The sequence below is a fragment of the Rhamphochromis longiceps genome, linkage group LG13 (genome assembly GCF_057381845.1).
Source record: "Rhamphochromis longiceps isolate RC_006_pf linkage group LG13, R_longiceps_female_GT1.1, whole genome shotgun sequence".
NCBI classification, from domain to species: domain Eukaryota; kingdom Metazoa; phylum Chordata; class Actinopteri; order Cichliformes; family Cichlidae; genus Rhamphochromis; species Rhamphochromis longiceps.
Genome location: NC_140569.1, coordinates 28,692,763 through 28,715,680, shown reverse-complemented (window position 1 = coordinate 28,715,680; position 22,918 = coordinate 28,692,763). Strand labels below are relative to the sequence as shown.

General features: G+C 39.1%; 2 protein-coding genes across 5 annotated transcripts in view; both read left to right on the top strand.

The window, feature by feature from the left end:
• The window catches only part of plekhh2 (pleckstrin homology domain containing, family H (with MyTH4 domain) member 2), a 273,542-nt gene that overhangs the window by 215,524 nt on the left and 35,100 nt on the right, over window positions 1–22,918 (top strand). The window lies entirely within an intron of this gene.
• The window catches only part of LOC146656056 (uncharacterized), a 45,221-nt gene that overhangs the window by 18,804 nt on the left and 3,499 nt on the right, over window positions 1–22,918 (top strand). Inside the window, exons 8-9 of the mRNA XM_085428813.1 lie at window positions 2,981–3,037; window positions 18,917–18,973. Coding sequence (XP_085284939.1) covers window positions 2,981–3,037; window positions 18,917–18,973 — 114 coding nt within the window. The remainder of the gene's footprint in view (window positions 1–2,980; window positions 3,038–18,916; window positions 18,974–22,918) is intronic.

The window sequence follows — 22,918 nt, the reverse complement described above, 5'->3', positions numbered from 1 at the left end:
GCCATTTACTGTCCTCACTTAGGTTAAAGCAGAGTGTATTTGTGTTAGAACCGTCCCCAAAAGTTATAAGTGTGAGGCCTAATGATGACTGTAGTTGGTGATGTTTTTGTTTTTGTTGTTGTTAGTATGGGTGGGTTTTAATAATCGATTCATTGATTAAAATCGGTTCAGGTTTGGATAATGTGATATCGATTCATTAAAATCCGGAATCGATTTTTTTTTTTTTTTTTTTATATAAATGTATTTTGCCCAAAATCCTTCTCCTTCTTATTGGATTCAAGTGCACATTTGAGTTCTGTGAGAATAGTTTGCAGCCTTGTCTTACTAGTCATTTCTACACAGACGCCATGAAATGCACAGACGCGGGCACGCACAACACGAAGCACATGGTCAATTTAGGGGAGGCTTAGGTTAAAGCAGAGTGTATTTGTGTTAGAAACGTCCCCAAAAGTTACAAGTGTGAGACCTAATGATGACTGTAGTTGGTGATGTTTTTGTAGTTGTAAGTGAAGTCATGTCTCTGTTTTTAGGATAAGTCTACTCTAGAGATCAGCAACCAAACCGGTGATCTTGAACACTGCATTCAGGTAAGTGTTATGTTCTCATCAGTATCTAATGAGTGGCCTTAGTTCAGTTTGCCATTTACTGTCCTCACTTAGGTTAAAGCAGAGTGTATTTGATCCCCTCTATGGTGTGGTGTATAGTAAAGGAGATTCACATGTGTACTACCTCCTGTTACCCTTGTACCATTTTGGGCCCCATTGACTTCCATTATAATCACATATTTTCCATATACTGTAATCCTGACATGTGATAAGGCTTTTCTCGTGGATACCTAATGGATCTAAGCCTCTGCCTTCAAAATAAAGGAAAAATAGGTTTTGGATCAAATGAGCACAATATTAGGCACAGCACCACCATAGACACTCAGTGGTTTTGAATGCAGGACATGGTTATCTTACCTTGCAAAATACATGGTAACAAAACGGCTAATCACCATAAAATAGTCTTGATGTAGTGGAACTGATATAAGAGAGTGGTGTGAATGTGATTGAGAATATATATATATATGTATATATGTATATATGTATATATGTTTTTTTGTTTTTTTTTGCTTCATTCTGGACATGAGGCTTGTGTTTGCTCTGAGCAGTGAGGGGGAGGGGCAGTCGTTACACTCCCAGTGGCACATCAACAGAGCTGGAGGGAGAGAGAGAGAGATCCTTCTTATTGGATTCAAGTGCACATTTGAGTTCTGTGAGAATAGTTTGCAGCCTTGTCTTACTAGTCATTTCTACACAGACGCCATGAAATGCACAGACGCGGGCACGCACAACACGAAGCACATGGTCAATTTAGGGGAGGCTTAGGTTAAAGCAGAGTGTATTTGTGTTAGAAACGTCCCCAAAAGTTACAAGTGTGAGACCTAATGATGACTGTAGTTGGTGATGTTTTTGTAGTTGTAAGTGAAGTCATGTCTCTGTTTTTAGGATAAGTCTACTCTAGAGATCAGCAACCAAACCGGTGATCTTGAACACTGCATTCAGGTAAGTGTTATGTTCTCATCAGTATCTAATGAGTATCTAATGAGTGGCCTTAGTTCAGTTTGCCATTTACTGTCCTCACTTAGGTTAAAGCAGAGTGTATTTGATCCCCTCTATGGTGTGGTGTATAGTAAAGGAGATTCACATGTGTACTACCTCCTGTTACCCTTGTACCATTTTGGGCCCCATTGACTTCCATTATAATCACATATTTTCCATATACTGTAATCCTGACATGTGATAAGGCTTTTCTCGTGGATACCTAATGGATCTAAGCCTCTGCCTTCAAAATAAAGGAAAAATAGGTTTTGGATCAAATGAGCACAATATTAGGCACAGCACCACCATAGACACTCAGTGGTTTTGAATGCAGGACATGGTTATCTTACCTTGCAAAATACATGGTAACAAAACGGCTAATCACCATAAAATAGTCTTGATGTAGTGGAACTGATATAAGAGAGTGGTGTGAATGTGATTGAGAATATATATATATATATATATATATATATATATATATATATACACACATATACACATATACATACTGTGTGCGTGTGTGTCGGTGGCAAACAAAACGGCCCGTAGAGCCGCCTCCTTGAAGTGAACAACGGCAGCCTGCCCCGTGTTTTTTTTTCCTTTCTCTAAATCTCTCTAAATGTTTTTTTTTTTTTTGCTTCACTCTGGACATGAGGCTTGTGTTTGCTCTGAGCAGTGAGGGGGAGGGGCAGTCGTTACACTCCCAGTGGCACATCAACAGAGCTGGAGGGAGAGAGAGAGAGATCCTTCTTATTGGATTCAAGTGCACATTTGAGTTCTGTGAGAATAGTTTGCAGCCTTGTCTTACTAGTCATTTCTACACAGACGCCATGAAATGCACAGACGCGGGCACGCACAACACGAAGCACACGGTCAATTTAGGGGAGGCTTAGGTTAAAGCAGAGTGTATTTGTGTTAGAACCGTCCCCAAAAGTTATAAGTGTGAGGCCTAATGATGACTGTAGTTGGTGATGTTTTTGTTGTTGTTAGTATAGGTGGGTTTTAATAATCGATTCATTGATTAAAATCGATTCAGGTTTGGATAATGTGATATCGATTCATTAAAATCCGGAATCGATTTTTTTTTTTTTTTTTTTTTATATAAATGTATTTTGCCCAAAATCCTTCTCCTTCTTATTGGATTCAAGTGCACATTTGAGTTCTGTGAGAACAGTTTGCAGCCTTGTCTTACTAGTCATTTCTACACAGACGCCATGAAATGCACAGACGCGGGCACGCACAACACGAAGCACATGGTCAATTTAGGGGAGGCTTAGGTTAAAGCAGAGTGTATTTGTGTTAGAAACGTCCCCAAAAGTTACAAGTGTGAGACCTAATGATGACTGTAGTTGGTGATGTTTTTGTAGTTGTAAGTGAAGTCATGTCTCTGTTTTTAGGATAAGTCTACTCTAGAGATCAGCAACCGAACCGGTGATCTTGAACACTGCATTCAGGTAAGTGTTATGTTCTCATCAGTATCTAATGAGTATCTAATGAGTGGCCTTAGTTCAGTTTGCCATTTACTGTCCTCACTTAGGTTAAAGCAGAGTGTATTTGATCCCCTCTATGGTGTGGTGTATAGTAAAGGAGATTCACATGTGTACTACCTCCTGTTACCCTTGTACCATTTTGGGCCCCATTGACTTCCATTATAATCACATATTTTCCATATACTGTAATCCTGACATGTGATAAGGCTTTTCTCGTGGATACCTAATGGATCTAAGCCTCTGCCTTCAAAATAAAGGAAAAATAGGTTTTGGATCAAATGAGCACAATATTAGGCACAGCACCACCATAGACACTCAGTGGTTTTGAATGCAGGACATGGTTATCTTACCTTGCAAAATACATGGTAACAAAACGGCTAATCACCATAAAATAGTCTTGATGTAGTGGAACTGATATAAGAGAGTGGTGTGAATGTGATTGAGAATATATATATATATGTATATATGTATATATGTATATATGTTTTTTTGTTTTTTTTTTTGCTTCATTCTGGACATGAGGCTTGTGTTTGCTCTGAGCAGTGAGGGGGAGGGGCAGTCGTTACACTCCCAGTGGCACATCAACAGAGCTGGAGGGAGAGAGAGAGAGATCCTTCTTATTGGATTCAAGTGCACATTTGAGTTCTGTGAGAATAGTTTGCAGCCTTGTCTTACTAGTCATTTCTACACAGACGCCATGAAATGCACAGACGCGGGCACGCACAACACGAAGCACATGGTCAATTTAGGGGAGGCTTAGGTTAAAGCAGAGTGTATTTGTGTTAGAAACGTCCCCAAAAGTTACAAGTGTGAGACCTAATGATGACTGTAGTTGGTGATGTTTTTGTAGTTGTAAGTGAAGTCATGTCTCTGTTTTTAGGATAAGTCTACTCTAGAGATCAGCAACCAAACCGGTGATCTTGAACACTGCATTCAGGTAAGTGTTATGTTCTCATCAGTATCTAATGAGTATCTAATGAGTGGCCTTAGTTCAGTTTGCCATTTACTGTCCTCACTTAGGTTAAAGCAGAGTGTATTTGTGTTAGAACCGTCCCCAAAAGTTATAAGTGTGAGGCCTAATGATGACTGTAGTTGGTGATGTTTTTGTTTTTGTTGTTGTTAGTATGGGTGGGTTTTAATAATCGATTCATTGATTAAAATCGGTTCAGGTTTGGATAATGTGATATCGATTCATTAAAATCCGGAATCGATTTTTTTTTTTTTTTTTTTATATAAATGTATTTTGCCCAAAATCCTTCTCCTTCTTATTGGATTCAAGTGCACATTTGAGTTCTGTGAGAATAGTTTGCAGCCTTGTCTTACTAGTCATTTCTACACAGACGCCATGAAATGCACAGACGCGGGCACGCACAACACGAAGCACATGGTCAATTTAGGGGAGGCTTAGGTTAAAGCAGAGTGTATTTGTGTTAGAAACGTCCCCAAAAGTTACAAGTGTGAGACCTAATGATGACTGTAGTTGGTGATGTTTTTGTAGTTGTAAGTGAAGTCATGTCTCTGTTTTTAGGATAAGTCTACTCTAGAGATCAGCAACCAAACCGGTGATCTTGAACACTGCATTCAGGTAAGTGTTATGTTCTCATCAGTATCTAATGAGTATCTAATGAGTGGCCTTAGTTCAGTTTGCCATTTACTGTCCTCACTTAGGTTAAAGCAGAGTGTATTTGATCCCCTCTATGGTGTGGTGTATAGTAAAGGAGATTCACATGTGTACTACCTCCTGTTACCCTTGTACCATTTTGGGCCCCATTGACTTCCATTATAATCACATATTTTCCATATACTGTAATCCTGACATGTGATAAGGCTTTTCTCGTGGATACCTAATGGATCTAAGCCTCTGCCTTCAAAATAAAGGAAAAATAGGTTTTGGATCAAATGAGCACAATATTAGGCACAGCACCACCATAGACACTCAGTGGTTTTGAATGCAGGACATGGTTATCTTACCTTGCAAAATACATGGTAACAAAACGGCTAATCACCATAAAATAGTCTTGATGTAGTGGAACTGATATAAGAGAGTGGTGTGAATGTGATTGAGAATATATATATATATGTATATATGTATATATGTTTTTTTGTTTTTTTTTGCTTCATTCTGGACATGAGGCTTGTGTTTGCTCTGAGCAGTGAGGGGGAGGGGCAGTCGTTACACTCCCAGTGGCACATCAACAGAGCTGGAGGGAGAGAGAGAGAGATCCTTCTTATTGGATTCAAGTGCACATTTGAGTTCTGTGAGAATAGTTTGCAGCCTTGTCTTACTAGTCATTTCTACACAGACGCCATGAAATGCACAGACGCGGGCACGCACAACACGAAGCACATGGTCAATTTAGGGGAGGCTTAGGTTAAAGCAGAGTGTATTTGTGTTAGAAACGTCCCCAAAAGTTACAAGTGTGAGACCTAATGATGACTGTAGTTGGTGATGTTTTTGTAGTTGTAAGTGAAGTCATGTCTCTGTTTTTAGGATAAGTCTACTCTAGAGATCAGCAACCAAACCGGTGATCTTGAACACTGCATTCAGGTAAGTGTTATGTTCTCATCAGTATCTAATGAGTATCTAATGAGTGGCCTTAGTTCAGTTTGCCATTTACTGTCCTCACTTAGGTTAAAGCAGAGTGTATTTGATCCCCTCTATGGTGTGGTGTATAGTAAAGGAGAATCACATGTGTACTACCTCCTGTTACCCTTGTACCATTTTGGGCCCCATTGACTTCCATTATAATCACATATTTTCCATATACTGTAATCCTGACATGTGATAAGGCTTTTCTCGTGGATACCTAATGGATCTAAGCCTCTGCCTTCAAAATAAAGGAAAAATAGGTTTTGGATCAAATGAGCACAATATTAGGCACAGCACCACCATAGACACTCAGTGGTTTTGAATGCAGGACATGGTTATCTTACCTTGCAAAATACATGGTAACAAAACGGCTAATCACCATAAAATAGTCTTGATGTAGTGGAACTGATATAAGAGAGTGGTGTGAATGTGATTGAGAATATATATATATATATATATATATATGTATATATATGTATATATATATATATATATATATACACATACATACATACTGTGTGTGTGTGTGTCGGTGGCAAACAAAACGGCCCGTAGAGCCGCCTCCTTGAAGTGAACAACGGCAGCCTGCCCCGTGTTTTTTTTTCCTTTCTCTAAATCTCTCTAAATGTTTTTTTTTTTTTGCTTCACTCTGGACATGAGGCTTGTGTTTGCTCTGAGCAGTGAGGGGGAGGGGCAGTCGTTACACTCCCAGTGGCACATCAACAGAGCTGGAGGGAGAGAGAGAGAGATCCTTCTTATTGGATTCAAGTGCACATTTGAGTTCTGTGAGAATAGTTTGCAGCCTTGTCTTACTAGTCATTTCTACACAGACGCCATGAAATGCACAGACGCGGGCACGCACAACACGAAGCACACGGTCAATTTAGGGGAGGCTTAGGTTAAAGCAGAGTGTATTTGTGTTAGAACCGTCCCCAAAAGTTATAAGTGTGAGGCCTAATGATGACTGTAGTTGGTGATGTTTTTGTTGTTGTTAGTATAGGTGGGTTTTAATAATCGATTCATTGATTAAAATCGATTCAGGTTTGGATAATGTGATATCGATTCATTAAAATCCGGAATCGATTTTTTTTTTTTTTTTTTTTATATAAATGTATTTTGCCCAAAATCCTTCTCCTTCTTATTGGATTCAAGTGCACATTTGAGTTCTGTGAGAACAGTTTGCAGCCTTGTCTTACTAGTCATTTCTACACAGACGCCATGAAATGCACAGACGCGGGCACGCACAACACGAAGCACATGGTCAATTTAGGGGAGGCTTAGGTTAAAGCAGAGTGTATTTGTGTTAGAAACGTCCCCAAAAGTTACAAGTGTGAGACCTAATGATGACTGTAGTTGGTGATGTTTTTGTAGTTGTAAGTGAAGTCATGTCTCTGTTTTTAGGATAAGTCTACTCTAGAGATCAGCAACCAAACCGGTGATCTTGAACACTGCATTCAGGTAAGTGTTATGTTCTCATCAGTATCTAATGAGTATCTAATGAGTGGCCTTAGTTCAGTTTGCCATTTACTGTCCTCACTTAGGTTAAAGCAGAGTGTATTTGATCCCCTCTATGGTGTGGTGTATAGTAAAGGAGATTCACATGTGTACTACCTCCTGTTACCCTTGTACCATTTTGGGCCCCATTGACTTCCATTATAATCACATATTTTCCATATACTGTAATCCTGACATGTGATAAGGCTTTTCTCGTGGATACCTAATGGATCTAAGCCTCTGCCTTCAAAATAAAGGAAAAATAGGTTTTGGATCAAATGAGCACAATATTAGGCACAGCACCACCATAGACACTCAGTGGTTTTGAATGCAGGACATGGTTATCTTACCTTGCAAAATACATGGTAACAAAACGGCTAATCACCATAAAATAGTCTTGATGTAGTGGAACTGATATAAGAGAGTGGTGTGAATGTGATTGAGAATATATATATATATATATATGTATATATGTATATATGTTTTTTTGTTTTTTTTTGCTTCATTCTGGACATGAGGCTTGTGTTTGCTCTGAGCAGTGAGGGGGAGGGGCAGTCGTTACACTCCCAGTGGCACATCAACAGAGCTGGAGGGAGAGAGAGAGAGATCCTTCTTATTGGATTCAAGTGCACATTTGAGTTCTGTGAGAATAGTTTGCAGCCTTGTCTTACTAGTCATTTCTACACAGACGCCATGAAATGCACAGACGCGGGCACGCACAACACGAAGCACATGGTCAATTTAGGGGAGGCTTAGGTTAAAGCAGAGTGTATTTGTGTTAGAAACGTCCCCAAAAGTTACAAGTGTGAGACCTAATGATGACTGTAGTTGGTGATGTTTTTGTAGTTGTAAGTGAAGTCATGTCTCTGTTTTTAGGATAAGTCTACTCTAGAGATCAGCAACCAAACCGGTGATCTTGAACACTGCATTCAGGTAAGTGTTATGTTCTCATCAGTATCTAATGAGTGGCCTTAGTTCAGTTTGCCATTTACTGTCCTCACTTAGGTTAAAGCAGAGTGTATTTGTGTTAGAACCGTCCCCAAAAGTTATAAGTGTGAGGCCTAATGATGACTGTAGTTGGTGATGTTTTTGTTTTTGTTGTTGTTAGTATGGGTGGGTTTTAATAATCGATTCATTGATTAAAATCGGTTCAGGTTTGGATAATGTGATATCGATTCATTAAAATCCGGAATCGATTTTTTTTTTTTTTTTTTATATAAATGTATTTTGCCCAAAATCCTTCTCCTTCTTATTGGATTCAAGTGCACATTTGAGTTCTGTGAGAATAGTTTGCAGCCTTGTCTTACTAGTCATTTCTACACAGACGCCATGAAATGCACAGACGCGGGCACGCACAACACGAAGCACATGGTCAATTTAGGGGAGGCTTAGGTTAAAGCAGAGTGTATTTGTGTTAGAAACGTCCCCAAAAGTTACAAGTGTGAGACCTAATGATGACTGTAGTTGGTGATGTTTTTGTAGTTGTAAGTGAAGTCATGTCTCTGTTTTTAGGATAAGTCTACTCTAGAGATCAGCAACCAAACCGGTGATCTTGAACACTGCATTCAGGTAAGTGTTATGTTCTCATCAGTATCTAATGAGTGGCCTTAGTTCAGTTTGCCATTTACTGTCCTCACTTAGGTTAAAGCAGAGTGTATTTGATCCCCTCTATGGTGTGGTGTATAGTAAAGGAGATTCACATGTGTACTACCTCCTGTTACCCTTGTACCATTTTGGGCCCCATTGACTTCCATTATAATCACATATTTTCCATATACTGTAATCCTGACATGTGATAAGGCTTTTCTCGTGGATACCTAATGGATCTAAGCCTCTGCCTTCAAAATAAAGGAAAAATAGGTTTTGGATCAAATGAGCACAATATTAGGCACAGCACCACCATAGACACTCAGTGGTTTTGAATGCAGGACATGGTTATCTTACCTTGCAAAATACATGGTAACAAAACGGCTAATCACCATAAAATAGTCTTGATGTAGTGGAACTGATATAAGAGAGTGGTGTGAATGTGATTGAGAATATATATATATATATGTATATATGTATATATGTATATATGTTTTTTTGTTTTTTTTTGCTTCATTCTGGACATGAGGCTTGTGTTTGCTCTGAGCAGTGAGGGGGAGGGGCAGTCGTTACACTCCCAGTGGCACATCAACAGAGCTGGAGGGAGAGAGAGAGAGATCCTTCTTATTGGATTCAAGTGCACATTTGAGTTCTGTGAGAATAGTTTGCAGCCTTGTCTTACTAGTCATTTCTACACAGACGCCATGAAATGCACAGACGCGGGCACGCACAACACGAAGCACATGGTCAATTTAGGGGAGGCTTAGGTTAAAGCAGAGTGTATTTGTGTTAGAAACGTCCCCAAAAGTTACAAGTGTGAGACCTAATGATGACTGTAGTTGGTGATGTTTTTGTAGTTGTAAGTGAAGTCATGTCTCTGTTTTTAGGATAAGTCTACTCTAGAGATCAGCAACCAAACCGGTGATCTTGAACACTGCATTCAGGTAAGTGTTATGTTCTCATCAGTATCTAATGAGTATCTAATGAGTGGCCTTAGTTCAGTTTGCCATTTACTGTCCTCACTTAGGTTAAAGCAGAGTGTATTTGATCCCCTCTATGGTGTGGTGTATAGTAAAGGAGAATCACATGTGTACTACCTCCTGTTACCCTTGTACCATTTTGGGCCCCATTGACTTCCATTATAATCACATATTTTCCATATACTGTAATCCTGACATGTGATAAGGCTTTTCTCGTGGATACCTAATGGATCTAAGCCTCTGCCTTCAAAATAAAGGAAAAATAGGTTTTGGATCAAATGAGCACAATATTAGGCACAGCACCACCATAGACACTCAGTGGTTTTGAATGCAGGACATGGTTATCTTACCTTGCAAAATACATGGTAACAAAACGGCTAATCACCATAAAATAGTCTTGATGTAGTGGAACTGATATAAGAGAGTGGTGTGAATGTGATTGAGAATATATACATATATATATATATATATATATATATATATATATATATATATACATATATACATACATACATACTGTGTGTGTGTGTGTCGGTGGCAAACAAAACGGCCCGTAGAGCCGCCTCCTTGAAGTGAACAACGGCAGCCTGCCCCGTGTTTTTTTTTCCTTTCTCTAAATCTCTCTAAATGTTTTTTTTTTTTTTGCTTCACTCTGGACATGAGGCTTGTGTTTGCTCTGAGCAGTGAGGGGGAGGGGCAGTCGTTACACTCCCAGTGGCACATCAACAGAGCTGGAGGGAGAGAGAGAGAGATCCTTCTTATTGGATTCAAGTGCACATTTGAGTTCTGTGAGAATAGTTTGCAGCCTTGTCTTACTAGTCATTTCTACACAGACGCCATGAAATGCACAGACGCGGGCACGCACAACACGAAGCACACGGTCAATTTAGGGGAGGCTTAGGTTAAAGCAGAGTGTATTTGTGTTAGAACCGTCCCCAAAAGTTATAAGTGTGAGGCCTAATGATGACTGTAGTTGGTGATGTTTTTGTTGTTGTTAGTATAGGTGGGTTTTAATAATCGATTCATTGATTAAAATCGATTCAGGTTTGGATAATGTGATATCGATTCATTAAAATCCGGAATCGATTTTTTTTTTTTTTTTTTTTTTATATAAATGTATTTTGCCCAAAATCCTTCTCCTTCTTATTGGATTCAAGTGCACATTTGAGTTCTGTGAGAACAGTTTGCAGCCTTGTCTTACTAGTCATTTCTACACAGACGCCATGAAATGCACAGACGCGGGCACGCACAACACGAAGCACATGGTCAATTTAGGGGAGGCTTAGGTTAAAGCAGAGTGTATTTGTGTTAGAAACGTCCCCAAAAGTTACAAGTGTGAGACCTAATGATGACTGTAGTTGGTGATGTTTTTGTAGTTGTAAGTGAAGTCATGTCTCTGTTTTTAGGATAAGTCTACTCTAGAGATCAGCAACCAAACCGGTGATCTTGAACACTGCATTCAGGTAAGTGTTATGTTCTCATCAGTATCTAATGAGTATCTAATGAGTGGCCTTAGTTCAGTTTGCCATTTACTGTCCTCACTTAGGTTAAAGCAGAGTGTATTTGATCCCCTCTATGGTGTGGTGTATAGTAAAGGAGATTCACATGTGTACTACCTCCTGTTACCCTTGTACCATTTTGGGCCCCATTGACTTCCATTATAATCACATATTTTCCATATACTGTAATCCTGACATGTGATAAGGCTTTTCTCGTGGATACCTAATGGATCTAAGCCTCTGCCTTCAAAATAAAGGAAAAATAGGTTTTGGATCAAATGAGCACAATATTAGGCACAGCACCACCATAGACACTCAGTGGTTTTGAATGCAGGACATGGTTATCTTACCTTGCAAAATACATGGTAACAAAACGGCTAATCACCATAAAATAGTCTTGATGTAGTGGAACTGATATAAGAGAGTGGTGTGAATGTGATTGAGAATATATATATATATATATATGTATATATGTATATATGTTTTTTTGTTTTTTTTTGCTTCATTCTGGACATGAGGCTTGTGTTTGCTCTGAGCAGTGAGGGGGAGGGGCAGTCGTTACACTCCCAGTGGCACATCAACAGAGCTGGAGGGAGAGAGAGAGAGATCCTTCTTATTGGATTCAAGTGCACATTTGAGTTCTGTGAGAATAGTTTGCAGCCTTGTCTTACTAGTCATTTCTACACAGACGCCATGAAATGCACAGACGCGGGCACGCACAACACGAAGCACATGGTCAATTTAGGGGAGGCTTAGGTTAAAGCAGAGTGTATTTGTGTTAGAAACGTCCCCAAAAGTTACAAGTGTGAGACCTAATGATGACTGTAGTTGGTGATGTTTTTGTAGTTGTAAGTGAAGTCATGTCTCTGTTTTTAGGATAAGTCTACTCTAGAGATCAGCAACCAAACCGGTGATCTTGAACACTGCATTCAGGTAAGTGTTATGTTCTCATCAGTATCTAATGAGTATCTAATGAGTGGCCTTAGTTCAGTTTGCCATTTACTGTCCTCACTTAGGTTAAAGCAGAGTGTATTTGTGTTAGAACCGTCCCCAAAAGTTATAAGTGTGAGGCCTAATGATGACTGTAGTTGGTGATGTTTTTGTTTTTGTTGTTGTTAGTATGGGTGGGTTTTAATAATCGATTCATTGATTAAAATCGGTTCAGGTTTGGATAATGTGATATCGATTCATTAAAATCCGGAATCGATTTTTTTTTTTTTTTTTTTATATAAATGTATTTTGCCCAAAATCCTTCTCCTTCTTATTGGATTCAAGTGCACATTTGAGTTCTGTGAGAATAGTTTGCAGCCTTGTCTTACTAGTCATTTCTACACAGACGCCATGAAATGCACAGACGCGGGCACGCACAACACGAAGCACATGGTCAATTTAGGGGAGGCTTAGGTTAAAGCAGAGTGTATTTGTGTTAGAAACGTCCCCAAAAGTTACAAGTGTGAGACCTAATGATGACTGTAGTTGGTGATGTTTTTGTAGTTGTAAGTGAAGTCATGTCTCTGTTTTTAGGATAAGTCTACTCTAGAGATCAGCAACCAAACCGGTGATCTTGAACACTGCATTCAGGTAAGTGTTATGTTCTCATCAGTATCTAATGAGTATCTAATGAGTGGCCTTAGTTCAGTTTGCCATTTACTGTCCTCACTTAGGTTAAAGCAGAGTGTATTTGATCCCCTCTATGGTGTGGTGTATAGTAAAGGAGATTCACATGTGTACTACCTCCTGTTACCCTTGTACCATTTTGGGCCCCATTGACTTCCATTATAATCACATATTTTCCATATACTGTAATCCTGACATGTGATAAGGCTTTTCTCGTGGATACCTAATGGATCTAAGCCTCTGCCTTCAAAATAAAGGAAAAATAGGTTTTGGATCAAATGAGCACAATATTAGGCACAGCACCACCATAGACACTCAGTGGTTTTGAATGCAGGACATGGTTATCTTACCTTGCAAAATACATGGTAACAAAACGGCTAATCACCATAAAATAGTCTTGATGTAGTGGAACTGATATAAGAGAGTGGTGTGAATGTGATTGAGAATATATATATATATGTATATATGTATATATGTTTTTTTGTTTTTTTTTGCTTCATTCTGGACATGAGGCTTGTGTTTGCTCTGAGCAGTGAGGGGGAGGGGCAGTCGTTACACTCCCAGTGGCACATCAACAGAGCTGGAGGGAGAGAGAGAGAGATCCTTCTTATTGGATTCAAGTGCACATTTGAGTTCTGTGAGAATAGTTTGCAGCCTTGTCTTACTAGTCATTTCTACACAGACGCCATGAAATGCACAGACGCGGGCACGCACAACACGAAGCACATGGTCAATTTAGGGGAGGCTTAGGTTAAAGCAGAGTGTATTTGTGTTAGAAACGTCCCCAAAAGTTACAAGTGTGAGACCTAATGATGACTGTAGTTGGTGATGTTTTTGTAGTTGTAAGTGAAGTCATGTCTCTGTTTTTAGGATAAGTCTACTCTAGAGATCAGCAACCAAACCGGTGATCTTGAACACTGCATTCAGGTAAGTGTTATGTTCTCATCAGTATCTAATGAGTATCTAATGAGTGGCCTTAGTTCAGTTTGCCATTTACTGTCCTCACTTAGGTTAAAGCAGAGTGTATTTGATCCCCTCTATGGTGTGGTGTATAGTAAAGGAGAATCACATGTGTACTACCTCCTGTTACCCTTGTACCATTTTGGGCCCCATTGACTTCCATTATAATCACATATTTTCCATATACTGTAATCCTGACATGTGATAAGGCTTTTCTCGTGGATACCTAATGGATCTAAGCCTCTGCCTTCAAAATAAAGGAAAAATAGGTTTTGGATCAAATGAGCACAATATTAGGCACAGCACCACCATAGACACTCAGTGGTTTTGAATGCAGGACATGGTTATCTTACCTTGCAAAATACATGGTAACAAAACGGCTAATCACCATAAAATAGTCTTGATGTAGTGGAACTGATATAAGAGAGTGGTGTGAATGTGATTGAGAATATATATATATATATATATATATATATATATATATATATATATACATACTGTGTGTGTGTGTGTCGGTGGCAAACAAAACGGCCCGTAGAGCCGCCTCCTTGAAGTGAACAACGGCAGCCTGCCCCGTGTTTTTTTTTTTCCTTTCTCTAAATCTCTCTAAATGTTTTTTTTTTTTTGCTTCACTCTGGACATGAGGCTTGTGTTTGCTCTGAGCAGTGAGGGGGAGGGGCAGTCGTTACACTCCCAGTGGCACATCAACAGAGCTGGAGGGAGAGAGAGAGAGATCCTTCTTATTGGATTCAAGTGCACATTTGAGTTCTGTGAGAATAGTTTGCAGCCTTGTCTTACTAGTCATTTCTACACAGACGCCATGAAATGCACAGACGCGGGCACGCACAACACGAAGCACACGGTCAATTTAGGGGAGGCTTAGGTTAAAGCAGAGTGTATTTGTGTTAGAACCGTCCCCAAAAGTTATAAGTGTGAGGCCTAATGATGACTGTAGTTGGTGATGTTTTTGTTGTTGTTAGTATAGGTGGGTTTTAATAATCGATTCATTGATTAAAATCGATTCAGGTTTGGATAATGTGATATCGATTCATTAAAATCCGGAATCGATTTTTTTTTTTTTTTTTTATATAAATGTATTTTGCCCAAAATCCTTCTCCTTCTTATTGGATTCAAGTGCACATTTGAGTTCTGTGAGAACAGTTTGCAGCCTTGTCTTACTAGTCATTTCTACACAGACGCCATGAAATGCACAGACGCGGGCACGCACAACACGAAGCACATGGTCAATTTAGGGGAGGCTTAGGTTAAAGCAGAGTGTATTTGTGTTAGAAACGTCCCCAAAAGTTACAAGTGTGAGACCTAATGATGACTGTAGTTGGTGATGTTTTTGTAGTTGTAAGTGAAGTCATGTCTCTGTTTTTAGGATAAGTCTACTCTAGAGATCAGCAACCAAACCGGTGATCTTGAACACTGCATTCAGGTAAGTGTTATGTTCTCATCAGTATCTAATGAGTATCTAATGAGTGGCCTTAGTTCAGTTTGCCATTTACTGTCCTCACTTAGGTTAAAGCAGAGTGTATTTGTGTTAGAACCGTCCCCAAAAGTTATAAGTGTGAGGCCTAATGATGACCGTAGTTGGTGATGTTTTTGTTGTTGTTAGTATGGGTGGGTTTTAATAATCGATTCATTGATTAAAATCGATTCAGGTTTGGATAATGTGATATCGATTCATTAAAATCCGGAATCGATTTTTTTTTTTTTTTATATAAATGTATTTTGCCCAAAATCCTTCTCCTTCTTATTGGATTCAAGTGCACATTTGAGTTCTGTGAGAACAGTTTGCAGCCTTGTCTTACTAGTCATTTCTACACAGACGCCATGAAATGCACAGACGCGGGCACGCACAACACAAAGCACATGGTCAATTTAGGGGAGGCTTAGGTTAAAGCAGAGTGTATTTGTGTTAGAAACGTCCCCAAAAGTTACAAGTGTGAGACCTAATGATGACTGTAGTTGGTGATGTTTTTGTAGTTGTAAGTGAAGTCATGTCTCTGTTTTTAGGATAAGTCTACTCTAGAGATCAGCAACCAAACCGGTGATCTTGAACACTGCATTCAGGTAAGTGTTATGTTCTCATCAGTATCTAATGAGTATCTAATGAGTGGCCTTAGTTCAGTTTGCCATTTACTGTCCTCACTTAGGTTAAAGCAGAGTGTATTTGATCCCCTCTATGGTGTGGTGTATAGTAAAGGAGATTCACATGTGTACTACCTCCTGTTACCCTTGTACCATTTTGGGCCCCATTGACTTCCATTATAATCACATATTTTCCATATACTGTAATCCTGACATGTGATAAGGCTTTTCTCGTGGATACCTAATGGATCTAAGCCTCTGCCTTCAAAATAAAGGAAAAATAGGTTTTGGATCAAATGAGCACAATATTAGGCACAGCACCACCATAGACACTCAGTGGTTTTGAATGCAGGACATGGTTATCTTACCTTGCAAAATACATGGTAACAAAACGGCTAATCACCATAAAATAGTCTTGATGTAGTGGAACTGATATAAGAGAGTGGTGTGAATGTGATTGAGAATATATATATATATGTATATATGTATATATGTATATATGTTTTTTTTTTTTTTTTTTGCTTCATTCTGGACATGAGGCTTGTGTTTGCTCTGAGCAGTGAGGGGGAGGGGCAGTCGTTACACTCCCAGTGGCACATCAACAGAGCTGGAGGGAGAGAGAGAGAGATCCTTCTTATTGGATTCAAGTGCACATTTGAGTTCTGTGAGAATAGTTTGCAGCCTTGTCTTACTAGTCATTTCTACACAGACGCCATGAAATGCACAGACGCGGGCACGCACAACACGAAGCACATGGTCAATTTAGGGGAGGCTTAGGTTAAAGCAGAGTGTATTTGTGTTAGAAACGTCCCCAAAAGTTACAAGTGTGAGACCTAATGATGACTGTAGTTGGTGATGTTTTTGTAGTTGTAAGTGAAGTCATGTCTCTGTTTTTAGGATAAGTCTACTCTAGAGATCAGCAACCAAACCGGTGATCTTGAACACTGCATTCAGGTAAGTGTTATGTTCTCATCAGTATCTAATGAGTATCTAATGAGTGGCCTTAGTTCAGTTTGCCATTTACTGTCCTCACTTAGGTTAAAGCAGAGTGTATTTGATCCCCTCTATGGTGTGGTGTATAGTAAAGGAGAATCACATGTGTACTACCTCCTGTTACCCTTGTACCATTTTGGGCCCCATTGACTTCCATTATAATCACATATTTTCCATATACTGTAATCCTGACATGTGATAAGGCTTTTCTCGTGGATACCTAATGGATCTAAGCCTCTGCCTTCAAAATAAAGGAAAAATAGGTTTTGGATCAAATGAGCACAATATTAGGCACAGCACCACCATAGACACTCAGTGGTTTTGAATGCAGGACATGGTTATCTTACCTTGCAAAATACATGGTAACAAAACGGCTAATCACCATAAAATAGTCTTGATGTAGTGGAACTGATATAAGAGAGTGGTGTGAATGTGATTGAGAATATATATATATATATATATATATATATATATATATATATATATATATATATATATATATACATACATATACATACTGTGTGTGTCGGTGGCAAACAAAACGGCCCGTAGAGCCGCCTCCTTGAAGTGAACAACGGCAGCCTGCCCCGTGTTTTTTTTTCCTTTCTCTAAATCTCTCTAAATGTTTTTTTTTTTTTTTTTGCTTCACTCTGGACATGAGGCTTGTGTTTGCTCTGAGCAGTGAGGGGGAGGGGCAGTCGTTACACTCCCAGTGGCACATCAACAGAGCTGGAGGGAGAGAGAGAGAGATCCTTCTTATTGGATTCAAGTGCACATTTGAGTTCTGTGAGAATAGTTTGCAGCCTTGTCTTACTAGTCATTTCTACACAGACGCCATGAAATGCACAGACGCGGGCACGCACAACACGAAGCACACGGTCAATTTAGGGGAGGCTTAGGTTAAAGCAGAGTGTATTTGTGTTAGAACCGTCCCCAAAAGTTATAAGTGTGAGGCCTAATGATGACTGTAGTTGGTGATGTTTTTGTTGTTGTTAGTATAGGTGGGTTTTAATAATCGATTCATTGATTAAAATCGATTCAGGTTTGGATAATGTGATATCGATTCATTAAAATCCGGAATCGATTTTTTTTTTTTTTTATATATAAATGTATTTTGCCCAAAATCCTTCTCCTTCTTATTGGATTCAAGTGCACATTTGAGTTCTGTGAGAACAGTTTGCAGCCTTGTCTTACTAGTCATTTCTACACAGACGCCATGAAATGCACAGACGCGGGCACGCACAACACGAAGCACATGGTCAATTTAGGGGAGGCTTAGGTTAAAGCAGAGTGTATTTGTGTTAGAAACGTCCCCAAAAGTTACAAGTGTGAGACCTAATGATGACTGTAGTTGGTGATGTTTTTGTAGTTGTAAGTGAAGTCATGTCTCTGTTTTTAGGATAAGTCTACTCTAGAGATCAGCAACCAAACCGGTGATCTTGAACACTGCATTCAGGTAAGTGTTATGTTCTCATCAGTATCTAATGAGTGGCCTTAGTTCAGTTTGCCATTTACTGTCCTCACTTAGGTTAAAGCAGAGTGTATTTGTGTTAGAACCGTCCCCAAAAGTTATAAGTGTGAGGCCTAATGATGACCGTAGTTGGTGATGTTTTTGTTGTTGTTAGTATGGGTGGGTTTTAATAATCGATTCATTGATTAAAATCGATTCAGGTTTGGATAATGTGATATCGATTCATTAAAATCCGGAATCGATTTTTTTTTTTTTTTATATAAATGTATTTTGCCCAAAATCCTTCTCCTTCTTATTGGATTCAAGTGCACATTTGAGTTCTGTGAGAACAGTTTGCAGCCTTGTCTTACTAGTCATTTCTACACAGACGCCATGAAATGCACAGACGCGGGCACGCACAACACAAAGCACATGGTCAATTTAGGGGAGGCTTAGGTTAAAGCAGAGTGTATTTGTGTTAGAAACGTCCCCAAAAGTTACAAGTGTGAGACCTAATGATGACTGTTGTTGGTGATGTTTTTGTAGTTGTAAGTGAAGTCATGTCTCTGTTTTCAGGATAAGTCTACTCTAGAGATCAGCAACCAAACCGGTGATCTTGAACACTGCATTCAGGTAAGTGTTATGTTCTCATCAGTATCTAATGAGTATCTAATGAGTGGCCTTAGTTCAGTTTGCCATTTACTGTCCTCACTTAGGTTAAAGCAGAGTGTATTTGATCCCCTCTATGGTGTGGTGTATAGTAAAGGAGATTCACATGTGTACTACCTCCTGTTACCCTTGTACCATTTTGGGCCCCATTGACTTCCATTATAATCACATATTTTCCATATACTGTAATCCTGACATGTGATAAGGCTTTTCTCGTGGATACCTAATGGATCTAAGCCTCTGCCTTCAAAATAAAGGAAAAATAGGTTTTGGATCAAATGAGCACAATATTAGGCACAGCACCACCATAGACACTCAGTGGTTTTGAATGCAGGACATGATTATCTTACCTTGCAAAATACATGGTAACAAAACGGCTAATCACCATAAAATAGTCTTGATGTAGTGGAACTGATATAAGAGAGTGGTGTGAATGTGATTGAGAATATATATATATATATATATATATATATATATATATATATATATATATATATATATATATATATATATATATATATATATATATATATATACTGTGTGTGTGTCGGTGGCAAACAAAACGGCCCGTAGAGCCGCCTCCTTGAAGTGAACAACGGCAGCCTGCCCCGTTTTTTTTTTCATCTCTCTAAATGTTTTTTTTTTTTTTTTTTTTGCTTCACTCTGGACATGAGGCTTGTGTTTGCTCTGAGCAGTGAGGGGGAGGGGCAGTCGTTACACTCCCAGTGGCACATCAACAGAGCTGGAGGGAGAGAGAGAGAGATCCTTCTTATTGGATTCAAGTGCACATTTGAGTTCTGTGAGAACAGTTTGCAGCCTTGTCTTACTAGTCATTTCTACACAGACGCCATGAAATGCACAGACGCGGGCACGCACAACACGAAGCACATGGTCAATTTAGGGGAGGCTTAGGTTAAAGCAGAGTGTATTTGTGTTAGAAACGTCCCCAAAAGTTATAAGTGTGAGGCCTAATAATAATAACAGTTGATGATATTTGTCAAAGCTGAGCCCAGGGCAAACTAAGCTAAATTATTGGTTTTAGCTAATAGCTACAATAAGCATAACAGTTACTGTTAGGCTGTCATTTGTTCGCATGATGCTTTTTCTTATACACGCAATACATTTATTACCCAACTAATTCAACAAAGTTCTGTCCATACAAGTACTGTGTAATTGAAAACACAAAGATTGTTTATTATTGTTAAATATGTCTGCTATATAATGAATTTCACAAGTACACTGCTGTGCAGTTTAGGTTTGTTTTAATATTAATTTTCATATCCCTCTTTAAAAATACCCTATGCAACCTTGTTTTCTAAATGACATATTATTTTTTTTCAAATGTATATCCTCAAACCAGTGATTCCAGTGTTGAATTTTATGCTATAACTAGTATTACTTTTACAGTTTAATATTTCCTTATTTGGTTTTATAGATATCAAAAATATGTTGTAATAATATGATACTTTTAGAAACTCAGTTTTTGTTTTTTGTCCATCCTTTAAGGCTGCAGTTCCTCCTATAGTTGCCACAACATCATTACTTCAACCAGCATCTGATAATTGCTTCGTTGAATACTCAAAAAAGAGGTCCTCAAGACAAAAACAGGTGGAAAATGTTTAATATACATGTTTTATTTATCTTTAAATAGCTCTAACTTTTAATCTGTCACAAAAAATACTTCTATCATGTCTTAAATCTTAAAGAGATGTTATTTTTTCCCCAAGGTCTCGACATATACAGAAACATCTTCTGATGAATCCGATCACACAGACTATAGTGATGCTAATTATGTTCCAGACACTGAAGGAAGTTCCTCTCAGCTAGATGAAGATGAACCTCTTTATCCAACTGCACAGAAGTCTCTGCCTTCTCTGCAATACCCCGATTTATCTCCACAAAAACTAGATAATTATTCAGAAATTTTAAATAAAGGCAATGGTGCCACAACTTTTAAGAAGAGGATCTCAAAAACTCCAAGAAAGAGAAAGCTCTCGTCCCACAGTGCAACAAATAGTAATGAAAGTACACCGAAGAAAAGCAGAACTCAACAGATTTTGGACTCGATCAAAGTGTTACCACCTTCAAAGTCTGGAAGTCGCCGTGTATATGATAAGAGAAACTATTGTTTGTTTTGTCTCCAGCCTACATCAAAAATTGCACGACACCTGGAGACTGTACATAAAAATAAGGAAGAGGTTGCTCGTGCATTTCAATATCCCAAAAATTCAAGAGAGAGGCGCAATAGGTTGAACATCCTTAGAAGACGCGGAAATTTTGCCCATAATGCCAGTGTTGTGAAGAGGGGGGCTGGTGAGCTACAGGCCTGCTATAGACCAAAGAAATCCACAGAGGGCATTGATTACATTCATTGTTATCACTGCCAGGGACTCTATTCTAAGAAAACACTGTGGAAGCACATGAGAATATGCCCAGCAAAGAAAGAAAGTGAAGAAGACTCCCAGAGTGGGAAGCAGCGGGTTCGATCCAAATGTGCACTGAAAACTGCTGTTGTTCGTGACATTGGAGAGGGCTTGAAAACTGTGATTTCCTGCATGAAATATGACGAGGTAACTCAATTAATCCAAAATGACCAACTTCTTCTTCAGTTTGGACAGCACCTTTATGATCTAAATGGTTCAAGAAAGAACAGACATGACTACATAAGGCAAAGGCTTAGGGAACTTGGGCGACTGCTGCTTATAGCTCAGAAGAATACCCCCATTCAAAAGGCAGAGGAACTGATTTATCCTGCAAACTTCAACCATTTGATATCTGCAGTGAAAGAGGTGGCTGGGTACGATCCTGAAAGAAATACGTTCCAGAAACCTACCTTAGCTCTAAAAATTGGCAACAATCTGGGAATTATCTGTGAGCTTGTAGAGACTGACAATTTGTCCTCAGAAGACGGAGACTCAAGCCTTGTGCAATTTGCCAGAGAATTTAAGGCTATCAAAAATTTTAGATGGAAGGGACTGATCACCAGAGGTGCAACAACAACCATGAAGGAGTCTAAGTGGAATGCACCACAGATTTTACCTTTAACAGCTGATGTCAAATGCTTGGATCGCCATATGGAGACTGTTAAAAGCGGTGCTGAAAGAATGCTGAGGTTGACTCCAACTCCATACAGCTATGCAATGCTTGCCAAAGTGACACTAGCTCAAGTGATCATTTTTAACAGAAGAAGAGAAGGAGAGGTATCAAGAATGGAGGTGTCCACCTTTAAAGACAGAAAAAAGTCAGAAATCAATATGGACATGGCTGCTTGTCTGACCTCACTTGAGAAAAAAATGTGTGATTTCTTCACCAGAGTAGAAATCCGTGGAAAACGAGGGAGAGGAGTTCCTATTCTCCTAAAACCATCAATGGTCTCTGCAATGGAGCTCCTTGTGGAAACTCGTGAATCTTGTGGCGTCCCCAAAGAGAACATTTACATGTTTGCTAGACCAGGAGCTTTATCTGCCTATCGAGGAAGAGACTGTATCCAAATGTTGGCAAAGGAGAGTGGAGCAAAACACCCTGAAATCTTAACATCAACAAGGCTCCGAAAACATATCGCAACAATGTCGCAGGTGCTTAATCTTCAAGAAAATGAAGCAGATCAACTAGCAGACTTTCTGGGTCATGACATACGTGTGCACAGGCAGTATTACCGCTTGCCTCAAGGAACACTTCAGCTTGCTAAGATGAGCAAATTACTTTTGGCACTGGAGAACGGAACTGTTTCACATTATAAAGGCCAAACACTTGATGATATTGAAATTGACCCCGAAGGTAAGAGTGTAAATTTTATTAGGATGCTCTAAAATATAATAATTGATTTTTTTTTAATTATTAAATGCTCTGGAAACCTTTAGAAAAAGTTGATCTGGAAAATTCAGATAACTCAAGCGATGAGAGTGAGCC